This window comes from Bubalus bubalis, chromosome 14 (genome assembly GCF_019923935.1).
Source record: "Bubalus bubalis isolate 160015118507 breed Murrah chromosome 14, NDDB_SH_1, whole genome shotgun sequence".
Lineage (NCBI taxonomy): Eukaryota > Metazoa > Chordata > Mammalia > Artiodactyla > Bovidae > Bubalus > Bubalus bubalis.
The window spans coordinates 54,971,072-54,990,187 of record NC_059170.1 but is presented as its reverse complement, the minus strand read 5'-3'; the positions used below and the strand labels follow the sequence as shown (position 1 = coordinate 54,990,187).

Here is a 19,116-nt window from a genome sequence, read left to right as displayed (position 1 = left end):
TTCAAATAAGTTCTGATTCATACAATGTGAATATTAGACCAACAAAAAACAAAAAAACCTGAGTGATTGATTCTGATACGAAAAGTGAAAATGAAACTCATGGTGCTGGAGAAGACTTTAGAGGTGTGTTGGGTATACCTATTGAATGTAATAAACAGCAAAGTGTTAGTGATACAACAGAATTCAGTTTTGGCAGGCCAAAATAAAAATCGCTTGCCACAGGAGTTAGTTTCTACAAAAATCCCCTGGGCAATAATGAGTTAAGAATGTAGAGAAGAGAGAGTCCCCTAGCCTGGGATGTAGATAGAGGTCAGGTGGTTCCATGAGCAGTAGAGATCTTTACCCCACTCTCTGGTGGAGCCCCAGGAAGAAGGCTAGATCCAAGAAGAAGATGACTGCAAGGGGCTCCTGGGAATGCTGGACACTGGGCACTAGGGTTCCTGGCCTTGGCAAAGACCCTGGGCCCCATACAAGGCAGGGAAGCAGAGAGCTACCCAACTTGCCTCATGTAGGCTGGACAGTAAGCTGTCAGTGGTGACCATGATGGACTGAAGAAGACAGAGCTCCTATTTTCCACGTACCATGAGAAAAGAATGACGACAGTAATCCCTGCTCATCTATAGGGATAAAGACTCAGATTTACATTAATTCAATTTAAGAAAATAAAGCAACGGACATTCTTGTACACCTACTCTTGTGCATGCATGCTAAGTCACTTCAGTTGTGTCCGACTCTGTGTATCACCCCATGGACTGCAGCCCACCAGGCTTCTTTGTCCATTTGATTCTCCATGCATGAATACTGGAGTGGGTTGCCATTTTCTTCTCCACCCTTGTAGATAGACTAGGATTCAAATCTGTTACATATCAATGTTAACTTTTGTATTTTGTCTCCTGAATGATTTTTAGGATGAAACAAGAGGATAGAGATAGCATATACCAAACATGAGTGCTCATGCTCCCCTTCTGTGCTCTTGACAGACATGACTAATCAACCTACTACTCTTTCCCCAACTGTACATGCACAGATAGAATCACAGGAACATCAACAAGGGGACCCAGGCAGCCACAGCAACCAATAACACTGGTACAAAATAAGAATCCTGTTTGCCCTTCCTGACATACAGTGAGGCCATACCAGTGTGTTGAAGGGAGAGTCACCCATAATGGTCATTCCCAGTATCAGTTATCTGAAAGAAGTGGAGGCCTGTTGTACAAAAAAACACAACTCGGGAGTCACACCTTCATATGCCTGTTTTCCTCCCTTCCCTTGTTCTGTGTCACAGGAAGTGCATTCCCAGACTCTCTGGTTGTCTTTGTCAGTAGGGAGTTACGAGGGAAGACAGCCCCCTTCTATCAGGGCTGTCTCTCCTTCACTGTCTCTCCTTCCATGAACTTGGTTCTTACCAGGCAGCCCCTGCTGGGACTCTGACTCCTGACAGATGGCTCAGGCTGGGGTGTTGAAGTAACCTTACCTCCTCCCCCGTCCCTACAGCCTTATTGGGGGGAGGGGCAGTTGGGGAATAGTGGCTTCCTGCTGTCACTTCACCATCCCCTGTTCAGCTGCTTAGCTCTTCTACCACCTGGGTAACCAATTTCCTGTCTTAGATGATCTGGGGCTTAAAACACATGGCTGGACCTGACTGACACCGGAAGTGATCTCAGAGAGGTGGGGCAAGAAGGTCATGTCTTTCTCTTGACCTTAAGCTCTAGGATGTGGATTTTGAGACCTTCCAGCAGCTTTGCAGGAACTGCAGGTGAGGAAGAAGGAAAGCTTCTTCCAAGGAAGGGGACAAGCAGGAGCATTCATGAGGACTGAACATGAGTGAATTACTCCTCCTGAGAGAGATGAGAAACTCACAGGAAAATGTTCCATTTGGGTCTCAGCTATACCAAGAGGTCTGATTTCACTTCAGAAATGTGTGGACCCCTTTCAAGGACAAAACAATTTTAGTTACTTAAATGTGTGTGACCATTAAAAAAATATAATTTCATTATGCTTAGAGTTCTTCCATTAATATAAAGTCAAATTTATAACTTAAATACACATATATAAGTATAAAATCAATAAAATTCAAATTAACATCATTGATTGACCCTAATGATGATGTTTTGGGGGGACTAAGACTAAATTCTGTGTGAATATGTTTCTGATTCCCACATGGCAGTTTCTTTTGAGTGTGGCATGCTTGTATTACCATGTGTGGAGTGAGAAGTCAATTCTTCTCTCATTTTTTTCCTATTCAAACCTCTGCAAAACCTTTAATAATGCAGGGCAATGCCTAAGCCTGCATTTGGCAGAACCACATCATTTGTTACTAAGTAAATCTCTGCTCTTTCCTCTAGCCTGAAAGAAACAAGGTGGATGGTACAATTGTGGGCCAGTGCTCAGCTATGAGGTGATCATCATATGGTGTACAATCCTCTCCTACTCTTTTTGTCTTATGAAGATTATTGGGTAGACATGTAAAATACAAATTCTCATAGAGGTCTCCCAAGAAGTAGAACAAGTAAATGTGCCTCTGAGGCCAGCCTAGTTTTGGTGGCAATAAATCCCAAGTGGTTCTCTCAGGGAAGCTGTATCGCCAGAAAAAGGAACAATAGTTTGGAGGATTAGCTGCTATCTTTTTCCATATGGAGATTCTCCTTCCTTCAGTTCAGTTCAGTTCAATTCAGTCACTCAATCATGTCTGACTCTTTGTGACCCCATGGACAGCAGCACGCCAGGCCTCCCTGTCTATCACCAACTCCCAGAGTTTACTCAAACTCATGTCCATTGAGTCGGTGATGCCATCCAACCATCTCATCCTCTGTCGTCTCCTTCTCCTCCTGCCTTCAATCGTTCCCAGCATCAGGGTCTTTTCAAATGAGTCAGCTCTTCGCATCAGGTGGCCACGGTATTGGAGTTTCAGCTTCAACATCAGTCCTTCCAATGAACACTCAGGACTGATCTTTAGGATGGATTGATTGGATCTCCATGTAGTCCAAGGGACTTTCAAAAGTCTTCTCCAACACCAAAGTTCAAAAGCATCAATTCTTCAGTGCTCAGCTTTCTTTATAGTCTAACTCTCACATGCATACATGAGTACTGGAAAAACCATAGCCTTGACTAGATGGACCTTTGTTGGCAAAGTAATGTCTCTGCTTTTTAATATGCTGTCTAGGTTGATCATAACTTTCCTTCCAAAGAGTAAGCGTCTTTTAATTTCATGGCTGCAGTCACCATCTGCAGTGATTTTGGAGCCCCCCAAAATAAAGTCAGCTATTGTTTCCCCATCTATTTGCCATGAAGTGATGGGACCAGATGCCATGATCTTAGTTTTCCGAATGTTGAGCTTTAAGCCAACTTTTTCACTCTCCTCTTTCACTTTCATCAAGAGGCTCTTTGTTCTTCTTCACTTTCTGCCATAAGGGTGATGTCATCTGCATATCTGAGGTTATTGATATTTCTCTTGGCAATCTTGATTCCAGCTTATGCTTCATCCAGCCCAGCATTTCTCATGATGTACTCTGCATAAAAGTTAAATAAGCAGGGTGACAATATACAACCTTGACATACTCCTTTTCCTATTTGCAACCAGTCTGTTGTTCCATGTCCAGTTCTAACCGTTGCTTCCTGACCTGCATACAGGTTTCTCAAGAGGCAGGTCAGGTGGTCTGGTATGCGCATCTCTTTCAGAATTTTCCACAGTTTATTGTGATCCACACAATCAAAGGCTTTGGCATAGTCAGTAAAGCAGAAATAGATGTTTTTCTGGAAGTCTCTAGCTTTTTCGATGATCCAGCGGATGTTGGCAATTTGGTCTCTGGTTCCTCTGCCTTTTCTCCTTCCTTAGACAGCCTTAAAGAAGGTGGGCTTGGCTTTAGTAGCAGTAGCATGTAGCTGCTGCTGCTGCTGCTAAGTCGCTTCAGTCGTGTCTGACTCTGTGCGACCCCATAGACAGCAGCTCACCAGGCTCCCCCGTCCCTGGGATTCTCCAGGCAAGAACACTGGAGTGGGTTGCCATTTCCTTCTCCAATGCATGAAAGTGAAAAGTGAAAGTGAAGTCGCTCAGTCGTGTCCGACTCTTCGCGACGCCATGGACTGCAGCCTACCAGGCTCCTCCGTCCATGGGATTTTCCAGGCAAGAGTTCTGGAGTGGGGTGCCATTACCTTCTCCGAGCATGTAGCAGTAGCATGAAATTATCACTTCATGAATTTTATGTAAGGAAAATTTCTTTTTCTATATGTTTTCTCTTATGTCAAGGACAGAGCAAAGCAGCACACATCAAAAACCCAAGTAAAAGCAAGCAGTCTCAGATCAGGTAATGCTGATTAATGCTATAAATACAAACACACATACACACATTAGTGACACATGTTAAGGTCATACATATAATCCAATGCACGGTAGGGAGGGTGCTGGGGTATTAGGATGATGACTTTAAAAGTACATTTAAGTTGGAAACAACCTTAATGTCCATCAACTGAGGAATGGGTAAAGCTGCGGTACATATATACAATGGAATATTACTCAGATATAAAAAAGAATGAGATGCCATTTGCAGCAACATGGATAGACCTAGACATTATCATACCAAGTGAAATAAACCAGAAAGAGGAAGACAAATATCATATGATATCACTTATATGTGAAATCTAGGGGAAAAAGATACAAATGAACTTATGTACAAAACAGAAAAAGACTCAGAGACATAGAAAGTAAACATACATTATCAAAGGGAAAAGAGGGAGGGGAGTGTTAGGGAACATTTAACAGGAGGATTCCTGCATGCTGTTTTCTATTTCTCAAGGATTCTCTGTTCCTTATCAGTTCCTATTCTGAAAAAAGAGTAGAGCTGCACGCAGTTCTCAGGACTGAGGTTATAGGATGAGACATGCAGTGACTCTTTTCAGCATCAGTGACCTTGTATGTATTAGACTATCCATATTGTGGCTATTGATAAAATTTCATCCTGTGTAATAGCTGAGTAATCATCTTACTAAAGATATATAAGCCTGCATTTCTGCTAGTAAAGCATCCTTGCTCCATCAGAGCTTGGGTCCCCGTGTCTTTCTTTCTTTCTTTCTCTTTCTCTCTTTCACTTTCTTATTGTCGACTCTGGACCACCAGGTTCTGGTCCATTAAAGGACCGCAACAGGGGAGGGATAAATCAGAAGGATGGGATTAACATATACACATTACTATATATAAAATAATCAACAAGGACCCACTGTATAGCACAGGGAACTCTATTCAATATTTTGTAATAACCTATAGGAGAATCCCTGGTTGGGAAGATACCCTGGAGAAGGAAATGTCAACCCACTCACTCCAGTACTCTTGCCTGGAAAATCCCATGGACAGTCCATGGGATTGCAAAGAGTCAGATATGAATGAGCGACTTCACTTTCACTTTATAGGAGAAAAGGATATATATGTATAATTGAGGCACTGTGCTATACACCTGACTCTAATATAACATTGTAAACCAGCTATACTTAAATTAAATAAATAAAATTTTTAAAAAGAGAAAGTATATGTTAGAGTAGAATGACAGCAGATGGAGGTTTTGGTGGAAAGTAATCAAATACCCTTCTTACCTTCATCTTCTGGACACAATGCAACGAGTACAATAAATGCTGTATATATAGACAAAAACACTTATGCCATCCCTACCACAGAATATGGTGAAGAGAGAGTCATAACATGGGGGAATAAAATGTTCTGATGGTCATTGTCTCTGCAGAACAATTTAGTAAATGTTAGGATGTCCATACCTCCCAGCCCAGATACTTTGCTCCCAGTGTAGACACTGTGGAAACTTTCCCCATGAGTTCAAGGAGATGTATACAAGAGCGGACTCGGCAATATTGCTTGCAATGACTGAAAGAGGTGAGGGAGGGCTATATCCACCCACAAGAGAATGGATATAAGACTTGTGGTATATTCATGCCCTGCTGTGCCCTAGCAATTCCTTCAGGAGGGAAAATGAATGACCTGCGGCTATACACATCCATGTTGCTGACACACACATGCCCTGTTGAGTGGAGAGAACAAGTTGCAGAAGGTTCATACACTTAGGCACTGTTTCTGGGAGGCACTAAAATATACACACAATATCACTGACTTTTCATGACAAATGTTGGTAGTAAAAATATAAATAAAGGTATAAAATGGTAAATGTCAAATTCAGAATGGATGTCAACTCTGGGAAATTAAGAAAGGGGATGATACTCTGTCAGCAATGTTTCATTTCTTAATCTGGGTGACATCTATATAGGTCTACAGGTCTATACTCTTTATGTGTTTTTGTATACCTGAAATAAGTCATGACGAATAAGGCATTTTAGCCATGTTACATATAACTCAATACTGCTTGGAAAATACTCTAATGGAAACCTTTGAAGATCCATGGACTCCTCGCTGTTCCAGGACCACAGCTTGTAAACCTGAGCATGAGCCTTGTCTGATGATCTCATTGGGTTCATCAAAGAGGCTCATTAGTCCATCAGGACTCTCTTCATGAAAACATTAAGCTGTAAAGCAAAATAAACTTTACAGCAATCCAGATACATGTTTTCTTAGAGCAAATGAACTCATGTCAGAGTAGTTGGCTGTATTGCCATTATTGGTTCATTCATTTAATAGAGGTAGGTCTCCTGAGAGAAGAGCAAAGGAACACAAATATTTCTCAAAAACTCACCACCCCTTGGAAGCCCTAAGGTTCAGGTTTGAGAGTTGCAGTGAAGTCCAAACTGAATCTAAAACTAATGCAAAGCAACCCCCGCTATGCTCTGTGAAGGAGGTCCCATACATCAGACCAACCTAATAAGGGGACATTCACAGGATTTGCTCTGATACTGTGGAAATTGACCTTACGTGGAGACCCTTTGAGTCTTCTCCACAGCTCCTAGACTATCTTTAGCCCAACTGGAGCCCAGAAGCTACCATAATCTGGCTCATTCTTTACTGGATCACCTTTATATCATACAATACCACCAACCACATCACAGATTTGGGAGGCATTTGGTATAGTGTAAAGAAATGTGGGATTTGAGGTCAACTAAGGGGTCAGGTCCTATCTCTATCCTCATGATGACTGTGATGATCTTGAGAAAGTTACTTGACTATCTCAAGTCTCAGTTGCTCTTCTTTAAAATGAGGATGAAAACATTTTTGAAGAGCTGAGAGAAAAGCAGCATATGGTGCATGCCCCCTGCACATGCCCCGAGACATGGGCAAACCGCCTCAGCCACCCCTCCAGCCTGACCCCTGGACACACCCCTACCCTCACCAGCTTCCCCCCTCCTCAGAGAGTGAGCGGGAGAGCGAGGGCACCTGTTTCTTGTTCTCACTCTTACTGCAGCAGGAGCCCAACAAAGCCTTGCCTGGATTTCCTGTCTGGCCTCTAATCAGTTTCTATTGATTAAGGAGGCCAACAACCCTGATTGGTAACATTTACCCAGATGTCACACTAGAGGGGATAGTTTACTTCATAGGTGATGCAAGCAGCTGGAGAAGAATTTTGAGAAGAAAAGTGACATGATTGGATTTGTGTCTAAGAACAGTGGCTCTGTGAGGAATAAATTGATGGATTACAGGAAGTGAGTCTTGGAGACCAGAAGCCCAGTAAGGAGACTCTAGTAAGAAGTCAGTCAAAAGATGACCACTTGCACTCCAAGTGTGATCTTGTGGATGAAGAGGAAGGAAGAGACATAAGACAGAGCACACAGATGAGAAACCAAGAGGTGGGAACTGATGGGATATGCAGGGGAAGAAGAGGGTGTAGAGACCCGGTCTTTGGCTTGAGCCTAGATGGAGGGGGCTGCCACTTAGTGAGGTAGGGACACAGGAAGAAACAGCTTGAGGAGGTAACAATGAGTTCACGCTTGTATTAGGTTTAAAATGTCTCTAGAATATCCAGCGAGTGATGAAAGCAACAACAACAGAAACAAACAACTATTTGGATGTGTAGCCATGAAACTGGAGGGAGAGGTGTGGACTGGGGTGGAGATCATGGAGGATCAGCAGAGCCAAGAACTTCGACTCTGTTGAAGAAAATGCTCCCCCAGCTGACAATGCCTTTGCATAGAGTGCTTTGGTGTCTGGAGCAACCAGCTAGAGAAAATCCCTACAGAAATGTGATTAAATCAAAGGGAAAGACCTGAAACAACACTTGGAATGGCAAAGAAAAAAGAGAGAGAAAAACTTAGTATTAATGTTAAATTGACTGGGAGGGAAGTGTGGAAAACAACCCCATGAACCACTTAGAATTGCTCTGTTCCCTGGTGTCCACATGTCCGCTCTGACTTGACCCCCATCCCTCCCACACAATGGGGGCATTGAGATTCTTCATGCTTTGTGTGTGACCATCAGCTTTCATGGTCGAGGTCAAAGCGCTCTGGGCATTCATCCCACCAAATATGCTTGTACCAGAGCTCCTGGGCTGCACCAGCATCCCAACTGCAATACAACACTGGCGAGAGCTGACAGCAATTGCAATTGACCAGTATTAGACAAATCCCAGCTTTATGGCTTCTGTGGTTGTACCAAGAAATCAGTTAGAGATGCCCTGTCTAGCATGGTGGCCACCAACCATCTGTGCCTACTGAGCCCTTGAAGTGTGGCCAGTCTGGGTTCAGAAGTGCTGTAAGCATAAAATGCACTCCATATTTTGAAGACACTATAAAGAAAGAATGTAAAATATCTTATTCATAATGTTGATATTGATGACATGGGGAAATGATAATATATTAGATGTATTTAGCAAATAAAAGATGTCATTAAAATTATTGGGTTGGCCAAAATGTTCATTAAGATTTTCCTGTAACATCTTACCAAAAACCTGAATGAACTTTTTGGACAACCCAATACTTATAGCTATGTTTTTTTGTGTGTGTGTGTGTGTTTTTTAATGTGGCTACAAGCAACTTTAAAATTACTCCTGTAGCTCGAATTATATTTCTATTGGCCAATGCTGAGTTAGAGAACTTACATTCTCTTCCCTCTTTGTTATATACTATAGCATATCCTTGGTACATACTATGATTTTACCCCTAAAATTGAAAACAAAGTACCTTACAGTAAATGTTAACATCTTTCCAGTCTATCCACAATGCACATGCCCAAGAGCCCTACCCAAGAGCTAGCCATGACTTACTTAACCTGTAAATTAAAATTTGTTTTATAGCCTATAGGAAAATATCTAAATTCTGCTCCATTTCTATGACATACAGTAGCATTGGAATCATTTTCAGAAACATCAGTTTTGAAAGTGAATGAGAGCTACACATACACACACAAATATGAATCTCTCACCAAACATCTGTAGAGACATAATAATAATAGAAAAGTCCAACTGTGTAGTTGGGGTTATTCTAGTTATCAAAATGAATTAACTAAGGGCTTTGGTCTTTATCAAATTTCATCATACTTGACACTGCATTTTCTAACCTGGTTTTCCCAGTGCTAACTACAGCATTTGACTTGAAATCTTTGGAGAAATAACTGTGTTCAGTTTTCCCATTTAGAAAATACATTGGAGTTCATGCTCTTCACGTAGATAAAGGAAACCTTCCAAGATGCAGTAGGATCCTCCTGGAGGCATCTTTATCCCTTTGAAGACACTTAGTTATTACCATTAACGTAATTCCCTTTGAATACCAATGCGGAGTTAATTTATCCAATTGCTATCATCCACTTGTGAAAAGCATCTCACTCAGTGAAAAGGAACGTGCCCTTCGGGGAGAGCATTTTCTCCTGCTTCCAGCCTCTAGAGCATGTGCTCAGATTCTTTTCAAGGGAAGGGACTGGGTTGCTTTGTCTGGTTTGTGGATCTTTAACATGTTTGCCTTTTGTCTGTACAACCTTGACAGAAAGAAACGAATTTATTCCCTGACACTTGATCCGAGCACTTAATAAATCCTTGCTGGATGGATAGGTAAATGAGATAGAATAACTGCCAGGTTACTTTCTCTTGCTCAGCAGCTTTGTTGTTGAGATCTCTTCTCCTGCTGGAAATGTACCAAATAGATCTGACTGGAAAATGAACAGAATTACCACAAATATATCAACTGTCTATTTTTTATAGGGCTTCCGTGGTAGCTCAGCTAGTAAAGAATCCAGTTCAAAGACCCCAGTTCAAACCTTGGGTTGGGAAGATCCCCTGGAGAAGGGAATGGCTACCCACCCCAGTATTCTTGCCTGGAGAATTCCATGAACAGAGGAGCCTGGCAGGCTACACTTCATGGAGTTACAAAGAGTCAGACACGACTGAGCGATTTTCATTTTCTTTTTTTTATATTTCAGAAATGCTCAAAAACCTTCATCTATGCCCTCTCCTCCCTCAATCATGTTAACATTTACTTGCCACCTTCATATTCCAGTTTAATTATACAGCATAAGCTCAGTAGCTTGAGGGGCCTCATCTGTGCTGTTTTTCCTAGGTACAAGTAGAATTTGGCTTACCGGCCAGGGATGTTGCCACCTGGGGCCCTGTTATCCGATCTGATGAAGCCAGGGGCCCATTCCTTTTCTGCTTCCACAGGGTCATCCAGCCAGCCTCCTCTGTGACTTCATAAAATCTCCTGGGCCAACAGGATTTTTGCTGGGACATGATGGAAAAGGCTTTAAACCAATCATAGCTTTGAGAGTCCAAAAGTTACCAGGCTGTTTCGCAGTCTGTTCCTGGCTCTTTTCATCTACCTTCTGGGGAGTGGAACAAGCCTTGCATCCTGCATTTGCCCAGGTCTGGTCTCCAAGCACCAAGGCCCCACTGTCAGGAGATAGGAGAGCTGATCCATCTGGGGAGACCCACAGAGGCATCTCTCTGCCTGTTCCCAGCTCTTTCCTCCCTGAGGCCTTGTAACCACTGCAGTAAAGATCACAGAAGATAATGCACCTTCAACTTGGTAAGATCTAAAGCACAAAAGAAAGGACTGTTCTTTTATGAAGGTGTCAGTGTGGAGATGACAAAACCAAAACCTGGAGCAGAAAACTGCTTTTCTCGAGCTTCTGGAGAGGAAAACTTTAGGCTTCAGCTGAATCTACAGTCTTTTCTTCTAAACAATTTCCACATCATCATCATTTGTTGTGAAGGCCCTGACTGTAATGAGAACTAATTTATGCTCTAAAGGCATCTGTTTTATTCTCAGCTCTTGGAGCTGCACCTTGACAGGTGAGGGCGTGACTTCACAGGGACCTTGCAGGGAGGAGGGGCTCTCCTCCTGCGTTTCAGCCTGAGGACCAATGCTCTGCCTTTCCTACTTGTGCTCATGACTATGGCAATTCATCCCAAACATTTGCCGTGAGACTTGGGTTTTGGTCTATATTCATAAGGATACTAGTAATGGCTAACATTTACTATAATGTGACAAGCCCCTGTAGCCATTAGCTTATTTACTTCTCAAAACAACCTATGCAGCAGGCCCCAACCTTTTGGGCACCAGGGACTGGTTTTGTGGAAGACAATTTTTCCACGGACTGGGTGGGGTGATGGTTTTCAGATGATTCAAGCACCCTACATTTATTGTGCACTTTATTTCTATTATTATTACATCAGCTCCACCTCAGATCATCAGGCATCAGATCCTGGAGGTTGGAGACTCCTGATATGGTATTGGTTTCATCACTGTATGCATTTTGTACATGAGAAAACTGTCTCAGAAAAACACCCAAGTCAACAGCAGAGCTGGAGTGTGAACCACAAGTTTTACAGGTTTTGGGAGTGCGATGTAGTCTATCGCCTGATTAGGAAAGGTTATGTTGCCTTGTGCATCTTCTCTCATTAAGCAAATAAATTGTCCTATGTAGTCCCCAACTTCCTCTCCACAATTCAGTTTGCTTGCAAGAGGTTGTTTGAAAACAATAAAGTTGTTTCCTGTTCGCACCCAGCTGAGTTGCGTGATTCAATACATGTAACTTTATAAAGGAGTCTAGTGCATGCCTTGTCAGCAAACGTATATCTGGTTTTATTGGCTTTATGGTGAAAATTCACAGCATCATAAAAACAGGGCGTGTCTTAAAGGCTCCTCTTGGCTTCATAGGTAGGATCGTCCTTACCTGTCTCAGAAGCCTCAGATTAGAAACCCCATAAACCTTTCTCAGGAAAAACATTTTGGTGTCAAGAAACACTGCCTTGAATTGAATCTACAGCTGTCATGTTTCAGCTCCAGTAGTTTTCCTCTTATTTAAGTCTCCATTAAGATAAAGTATAGCCTGTCATTAGCTGCTGAATAATCTTGTGTGTATTTAATATGTTTGAAAGTAATTGTGAAGCCTCTGCCTTAGACTTCCCGGCTCAGACTACAGTATTCTTTAGTCTGTACTGATTTCAAGGAGCTCTTTAAAAGGGAGATTTCAGTATTTTTTTCAGAATCTATGTATTAAGCAGGCAGAACACAATGGATCATTTCACACACTCCTCCATGGAGTCCTGGCAAAATCTTGAGCAGATTTAGCACAATTCTAAGTGACTTGAAGGGTTTCCTATATTGCATGATAATTGATCTAAAGAGCCAGAGAGCTTTGCACTCTTTTGATTCTTTCTTTCGCTCTCTGTATTGCCTGCAATTTTAGGATGTGCACATCTTACATCTGTATCTAATGTTTCCAAAATTGCAGGGTGGTGGAAAAGGATTGTCCTTGAAGTAACAGCAACTGCTGCTTGGGGCACTTACTCTGGGTGCACAAAAGCCAGACACAATTCTTGTTTAACTTCAAATGTTATCAGCTCAGTTTACATTTCTCCTTAGTATCCCTTTCACAAATGGCCTGATCCTTTCAGAATGACTTCCCTTAGAAAATCACCCTAAGCCACAGATCAGAAATCATTCCCTTTAAAAAAAGTAACTGAAGTGAAGTAATATCCACAATGTCTTTGAGGCAGAAATTAGGGAGGTTCAAACATAAGCAACACCTTCTCTGGGAAGTTAGCTAATTATTAATGGAAAGCAGATGTAAAAGGCAAGAGTGTCATGGTATTCTAAAAACCCAAGTTAGTACACAGAAGAGTTACTAACCTGTCAAGTTAAACTTTCTAGAAGTTAATACTCCATCCTTTGTAGAGAAGTTCATTTCAATCCATTTACAGTGCAGTCACTTGATGAAACACACCTTGGATATAAAATCTTTTGGACATAAAAGATAGATCTCACACTTCTCAAAACATAAAAAATAAAACTATCATATGATCCAGTAATTCTATTTCTGGGTATTTATCCAAAGGAAATGAAATCAACTCAAAAAGATATTTGCACCCCTTATTCATTGTTACACAACTCATAATAGCCAAGCCATGGAAGCAACAGAAACACACACACACACGAAATACTATTCAGCCATAAAAATAAGGCAATCCTGGCCATTTGCAACAACATGGATGAAACTTGAAGGAATTGTTCTAAGGGTGATAAGTCAAAGAAAGATGAATGCTGTATGATCTTGCTCATCTCTCTCAAATGTGGAATTAAAAAAAAAAACTCACAGAAAAAGAGATCACATTTGTGGTTACCACAGGCAGGGGGTGATAAAGGGAATTGGAAGGAAGGTGGTCAAAATGTACAGTTTCCAATCATAAGATCACTCAGTACTAGGAATGTAATGTACAGTGTGGTGAGAACAGTGAACACTATTGGCTATTCCATTTGAAACTTGTTAAGAGCATAAATCCTGAAAGTTTTCATCACAAAGGAAAACTTTTTTTGGTAACTGTATGAGGTGAGGAGCTGGATGTTAAATAAACTCAGTGATGATCATTTTGAAATATATATATATATATATATGTTAAGTCATTACATTCTACACCTTAAACATATGCAGCCTGGTATGCCAATTACATCTCAGTAAAACTGAAAGGAAAAAACAAAAGGTGAACTTTTAACCAAGCCATCTTCCCTTCCCTCCCTCCTCTTCCCTTCCCTCCCCTTGTCCTCCTGCAAATTTTACAGCAGGCACTGGCAAGCAGGAATAACAAGAAGCTGAAAATGAGAGGAATTTTTCTGCCAGCCTCATTCACTGGAGGCAGTGCACAGAGGATAAAAGAGAATTATGGAAGTTGGGGGATTAGAAATCAAATTTAAAAAGGACACATTTTAAAAGTGCACAAAGAAGATTAATTATAAAATTCTTTCCTGGACCCTCCTAGGAGAAATGACTCAATCAGTGCCTCTCTTTTCCTACCCCCTACCCCAGTCTCTGCAAACATCATTTGTTCTGGTTAGAATCCTGAGGCCTGTGTCGTGGCCTGCCAGGAGACCAGTCACAAGTGTATCCATCAGCCTGCAGATGCTCTGAGATTGCATTATATATAAAAGGAAGAGTAAGCAGTGTACTCAAGTGCATGCAGCCACAAGCCAAAAGCGTCAGTGAGTCCCTGCGTCACTGACAGCACACTGTGGCGTGGGAGGCCAGCTGCTGCCCTGTCTGTTTCCAGGTGCGTCTCGTGTGGCCACCACCCAGGAGACGCAGTGCTCAGGTGCCCTCCTTGCAAATGCCTTATTTGAACACTCATGAACATTTTGCCCACCTCCTTTTGCCATTTCCAGTTAACCTCATGCATATTTATGTGTCAATTATGCAAATCCCAAGATAAAAATGCATTAAGCACCCATGATTTACACTGGTTAAGTCTATTACACGGCATAATGAAATTAGTGCATGATGTCCAATTTACCTCAACACTTGCTTTAAACTGTCAGTAAGTTATTAAGTAACCATAACACACCAAAATTCAGCGCTAGGAGGCTTTCTTTGTTCAACCTATTATGATACTCTGAAGTCAGAAACTTCCAGCTAAATACTTATGAAAGGGGAAAATATTCCAGAATAGACTTAATGAGACACAGTGTGGATCAAAGTTTAAGAACAGCAACCCACTGCCACTGATCTACATCTTTGGATAGATTTTTACAATTCACAGGGTAATTTCAACAACATGGGACAGAGCAATTAAGGAACCAAAGCTGAGACCCATCAAAGGGATCTCCTTTTGACTCCTGCACAGTCAGGTCTTGTCCCCTGAGTCAGGATGATACTGGAAGTTACCAAATTCAATGTAATTTGAATCTTCAATATGGATATATCAATTTCCAGCATCAGAAAGAGAGTTAAAAAGAATTCACAGAAGCAGTTTAATCCACACACACAAATCTCACGAAACTTAAAAATTAGTGGGCTGAATGAGTCCACTTGCTATGTAGAGACTATGTTTGAACTCTAGCGGGACCACCCCCTACTCCATAGTTTCACTGGGTGATATAATGGTTAAGGAAAAAGCTCTGATGTGAATTAAACGGATAAACATAATATATGAGTAGTCTGACCCACTGACATTCATATCTCCCCCTGCAAGAGCATGCCATTCTAATTGGCCCACAGTGTGATTTATGCCTCCGCCACTGTGCTTAGGTCTTGACTCATTTGCATTGGGAACTCCCGTCCAAGTCTAAGAGAGTTGTACTCGTGTTAAGGTTATGAGCACAGATTCATTGCTCTGATGGAAGCCTGACTGTGCACAAGAGAGAGTGCCAGTGGCAGCAATTTCAGAAGCTCGGCATACAGATTTCCATGCCATTCCCTAAAGCATTCACACCGCACTCTGTCAATAAAGAGACACAGGAATCCACTGCCATTTGCCACTCTCTTTGCAGTGGTACACAACATAGGAAGAGATATCTGCTGTTTCCACAGCACCTTGAATTGAGGTATGCTGCCTGCGACCATAACGATGCCAGCTACATGCTTCAAGAGAGCAAATGGGTCACAGAAGAGGTCTTGCACGAAGTCAGTCACCAGTCAGCCCAGGGGCTGAGATTAGAACCTTCGGTAACAAATTCACTCACAGCAGTCCGTCTAATGAATGACTGTCACACAACTGGGGACCAAGAGAGAAAGATGGGGAATTCTCCGCGAGGATGGAAGCTGTCATGCGTAAGACTCTAGTTCTAATATTCTCTTAAAACACTGTGGTCATGCTCATTAACAAGCAAGAGAAAAAATGCTCAATGACAAAAGAGTCTATTTGTCTTGGAATCACTAAATAGAGGATCAAAGAGGTGAAAATCAAATCAAAGCCATAATCTTTTGACTTTAACTCTTCTGGGTGGTTATGGAGATAATTTCCCCATGATTTTTTTTTTTAGAAAAGGTAGTATTTCTAGCACAAGGTAGAACTTTTGGTGCACCCATTTCGAGTTACATGTGGATATAGCAGATATCAAATATACTCCTCATCTGAGCTTTTAATGCCCCATCTTCACGGCATCCCTTTTTCAAGCAAAAAAGCAAACTCCAGCCCGGAGAGCAAGTTCCCAGAGCCTCCGGGAGAGGGTGAGCTGTTTCTTACAAGCGCCTCTAAATGTTAGAGGACTGAGTTCTAGACAGCAGGCTAGCCCAGTGCACTGGACCCTTTTCCGCGGGGCTGCCAGTTCCCTGAGAACACGCTGGCTTCCAGAATGCATTAACCTACTTTCCATTGAGGATTCCCTGGCCCTCTCGCTTTACAGAAGAGCAAGAGGCAAGAGCATATTTTGAGTGAGAGCTGGGCATGCTCTCCTTTCAAACATGTTACTCTTTCTGCTTAACAGCAGTGCAGAAATTGGTACTTCCTGCAACGAGCAGCTCTGAGGGCTGCACAGCCTCCGAAGAAGAGTGATTGGAAATCCTGCTAAAATATGGCTGTCTAATCACCCGAGAGGAGAACTCATTCACTAAGATTCCCATTGTCCGCACTGACAGATGGTTCTCTCCCCCTCTGCTTTCCCCTTCCTAGGATCGCACTGCCTTTGAGGCGAGCCTATTCTTTGAGAGATCCAGTTGCATCCGCCAGCCTAGTTCTGAAACAAGACAAAAGCTCCCTGAGCCTCCCATTCACAGAAGCCTGAGGACACCTCAGCCGCCTTTCTTGTACCTTTGAGCGGAATCAAAAGAAATGGAGATCCACTCCCCTTACCTTCGTCCTCATCGGAGACAGGAGCCCTTCCATTTTGGCAGAATCCTCATGCCAGTTTCCCTCTCCTCCAAGTTACTCTGTCTGCGCGCTGTCTTCAAGCATCCCACAAGAAAAGAGCCATGCCGGGAGTCGCCGGGCACTCCCCTCTTTCCGGAGGCGCCTTGCCACCCTGTCTAACTTGAATCTCCGGTGCCTGAAAAGCGCTGTTCCTGAAGAAGCCTGCTCCTCTCCTCACCCTCTTCCCTCGCTCTTTCTCTCTCTCCCGCGCTCTCTCTCCCCTCCCTCCCTCTCCTCCCTCTCTCTTTCCATAATCTGCCTACAGCTCTCTGTGTACCAGGCTCACTTGACAAATGATCCCTGTCTTAGGTACCACATTTGAGCCAAGAAAAGTGATCTGCACCAAAGCACAGGGACAGCTCACCCAGGACAGGAGGCGAGGTGGCTTAGCTGTTCCCCGGGGCATCCCCCTGCTCCCCAGGATCCACTGGCAGATGCTCTCTCTAGAGCTGACAGCCCAAGGCACTGCAGAGCTATTCATTCATTCATTCATTCCTCTTTTAAGGAATGGACCCAACAGCTGGGCATCTAGTCACCACCATTACTCAGCTGGTTTTCTGGCTGGTGTGCAGAAAGCCAAACAAGAAATCTCATCACTTGGATATTTCTAGGTTACCATTTTTTTTTTTTTTTTAGCTCAGTGTTGACATAACATCTGGATAGTTAACTGGGTTTTCTTGCTGTTTGGCCAGATGTGTATGAACGTACAGGCAGAGCCTCTTCCCAGGAAAAGTTTCAAAAGCAGATTTATGGACTCAGTTCCTGAAGGGCTAAGCATGAAATATTAAGTGTGAGTGCTGCCCAGGACTCCACATAAACAAGGATTGAGTGTTTCATTCAGCCTTGTTGGTTGGTCCCTTGTAAAAAGTAGACAGTGAAAAAATATTGCCAAGACCTGGGTCAGAGCATAATGAAATTGAAAAAGATGAGGTTTTCTGGAACTTTTTTATGTTTGAGAAATTCTCTATGCGGAAATAATTTGAAATCTCTACACCGTATGTGTGACACGCACATACTACATGTGAACTCATCAATGAAATTTAAAGCTAACGCTCCCTGTCCCTGGATAGAACTTGCTGCTTTTACGCCTGACTCTCAATTCATCTCCAGGATAGGGGTGACCCGCATGCTGACCCCCAGATGGTATCAGAAGTTGATCCTCTTATCCAGCCTCTTCTTCCATTTGTGTTCCTAATCCTTCGTTTGTGTTCTTCGTCCTTCATGAACCTGTGCTTTCTCCTCCAGTTCACACACTCACATTCTAAAGATTCCCAGGGTCTACACCATCACCCTCTGATTCCTCTCCTGTCTCAGTCCTTTACTCTTCACCTTTCTCTACTACATGACACGTGCACATTGTAACCTCATTCTAATTCAACCAATTACATCCGTCATTTGGCTTGAGTCTTAGCATCCAGACAAATCCTCAATAACCCCAGCATACTGAGTGCAACACTCTGCCTTGATCTTTGGCATTTTGGGGGGGTCTCTGGACCTTGTTCTTTTAGTTGCTGGCTTAAACATGACGTTTTTGTATTCAGCATACTAATATTCAGGGGTTATTTAATCTTTTATGTATTCAGTCATCTATCTGACAAAGTTGTAATGTACCTACTATCAGTGGGGACCTATTCCAGTTTCAGGTGATACAGTGGGAAATGGGGTGGAGAAAGCCCTTGCCAGCTCATTTGTTATATCAACCTCTGCGTGTGTTCTTGTGTTTCTCTGTAGGATTGTCACCCCTCCCACGAGGTTCCCCTTCCGCTATGGCTCCACTCATCTTCTAGCGGGATACCCGTTAGTCACTTTCTGGGGCAACTAAAAACCAATTTGTTCCACAAGAATTCCATTCCTCCACCTGCATCTTTAATTACATTCCCACCTCCCAAATCCTTCCTTTATCTCCTCAAGGGCTTTATTTAGGGGAGGGAGAAAATCACTCTTGGTTTTTTAAAGGCAGCAGTGCTCATCCACCCCACTTCCTAGTGCTGGACATTGAAACAGGCTTGCTATTCCGCTCATTCTGACACATCACCCATTCCACCCAGCTTTCATTCTCTTTGACTTCTCAACAACCTGGACAAGGTATATCCATCTTGTGCCTTTTATTTTCCACAATTCTTTTCTG

At 42.6% G+C, this 19,116-nt stretch overlaps 1 protein-coding gene across 1 annotated transcript in view; it reads right to left on the bottom strand.

The window, feature by feature from the left end:
• The window catches only part of FRMD4A (FERM domain containing 4A), a 515,353-nt gene extending 498,306 nt beyond the window's left edge, over positions 1-17,047 (bottom strand). Inside the window, exon 1 of the mRNA XM_044928112.2 lies at positions 16,932-17,047. Coding sequence (XP_044784047.2) covers positions 16,932-16,964 — 33 coding nt within the window. The 5' untranslated portion in view covers positions 16,965-17,047. The remainder of the gene's footprint in view (positions 1-16,931) is intronic.
• Between the last annotated feature and the right edge of the window lie 2,069 nt (positions 17,048-19,116).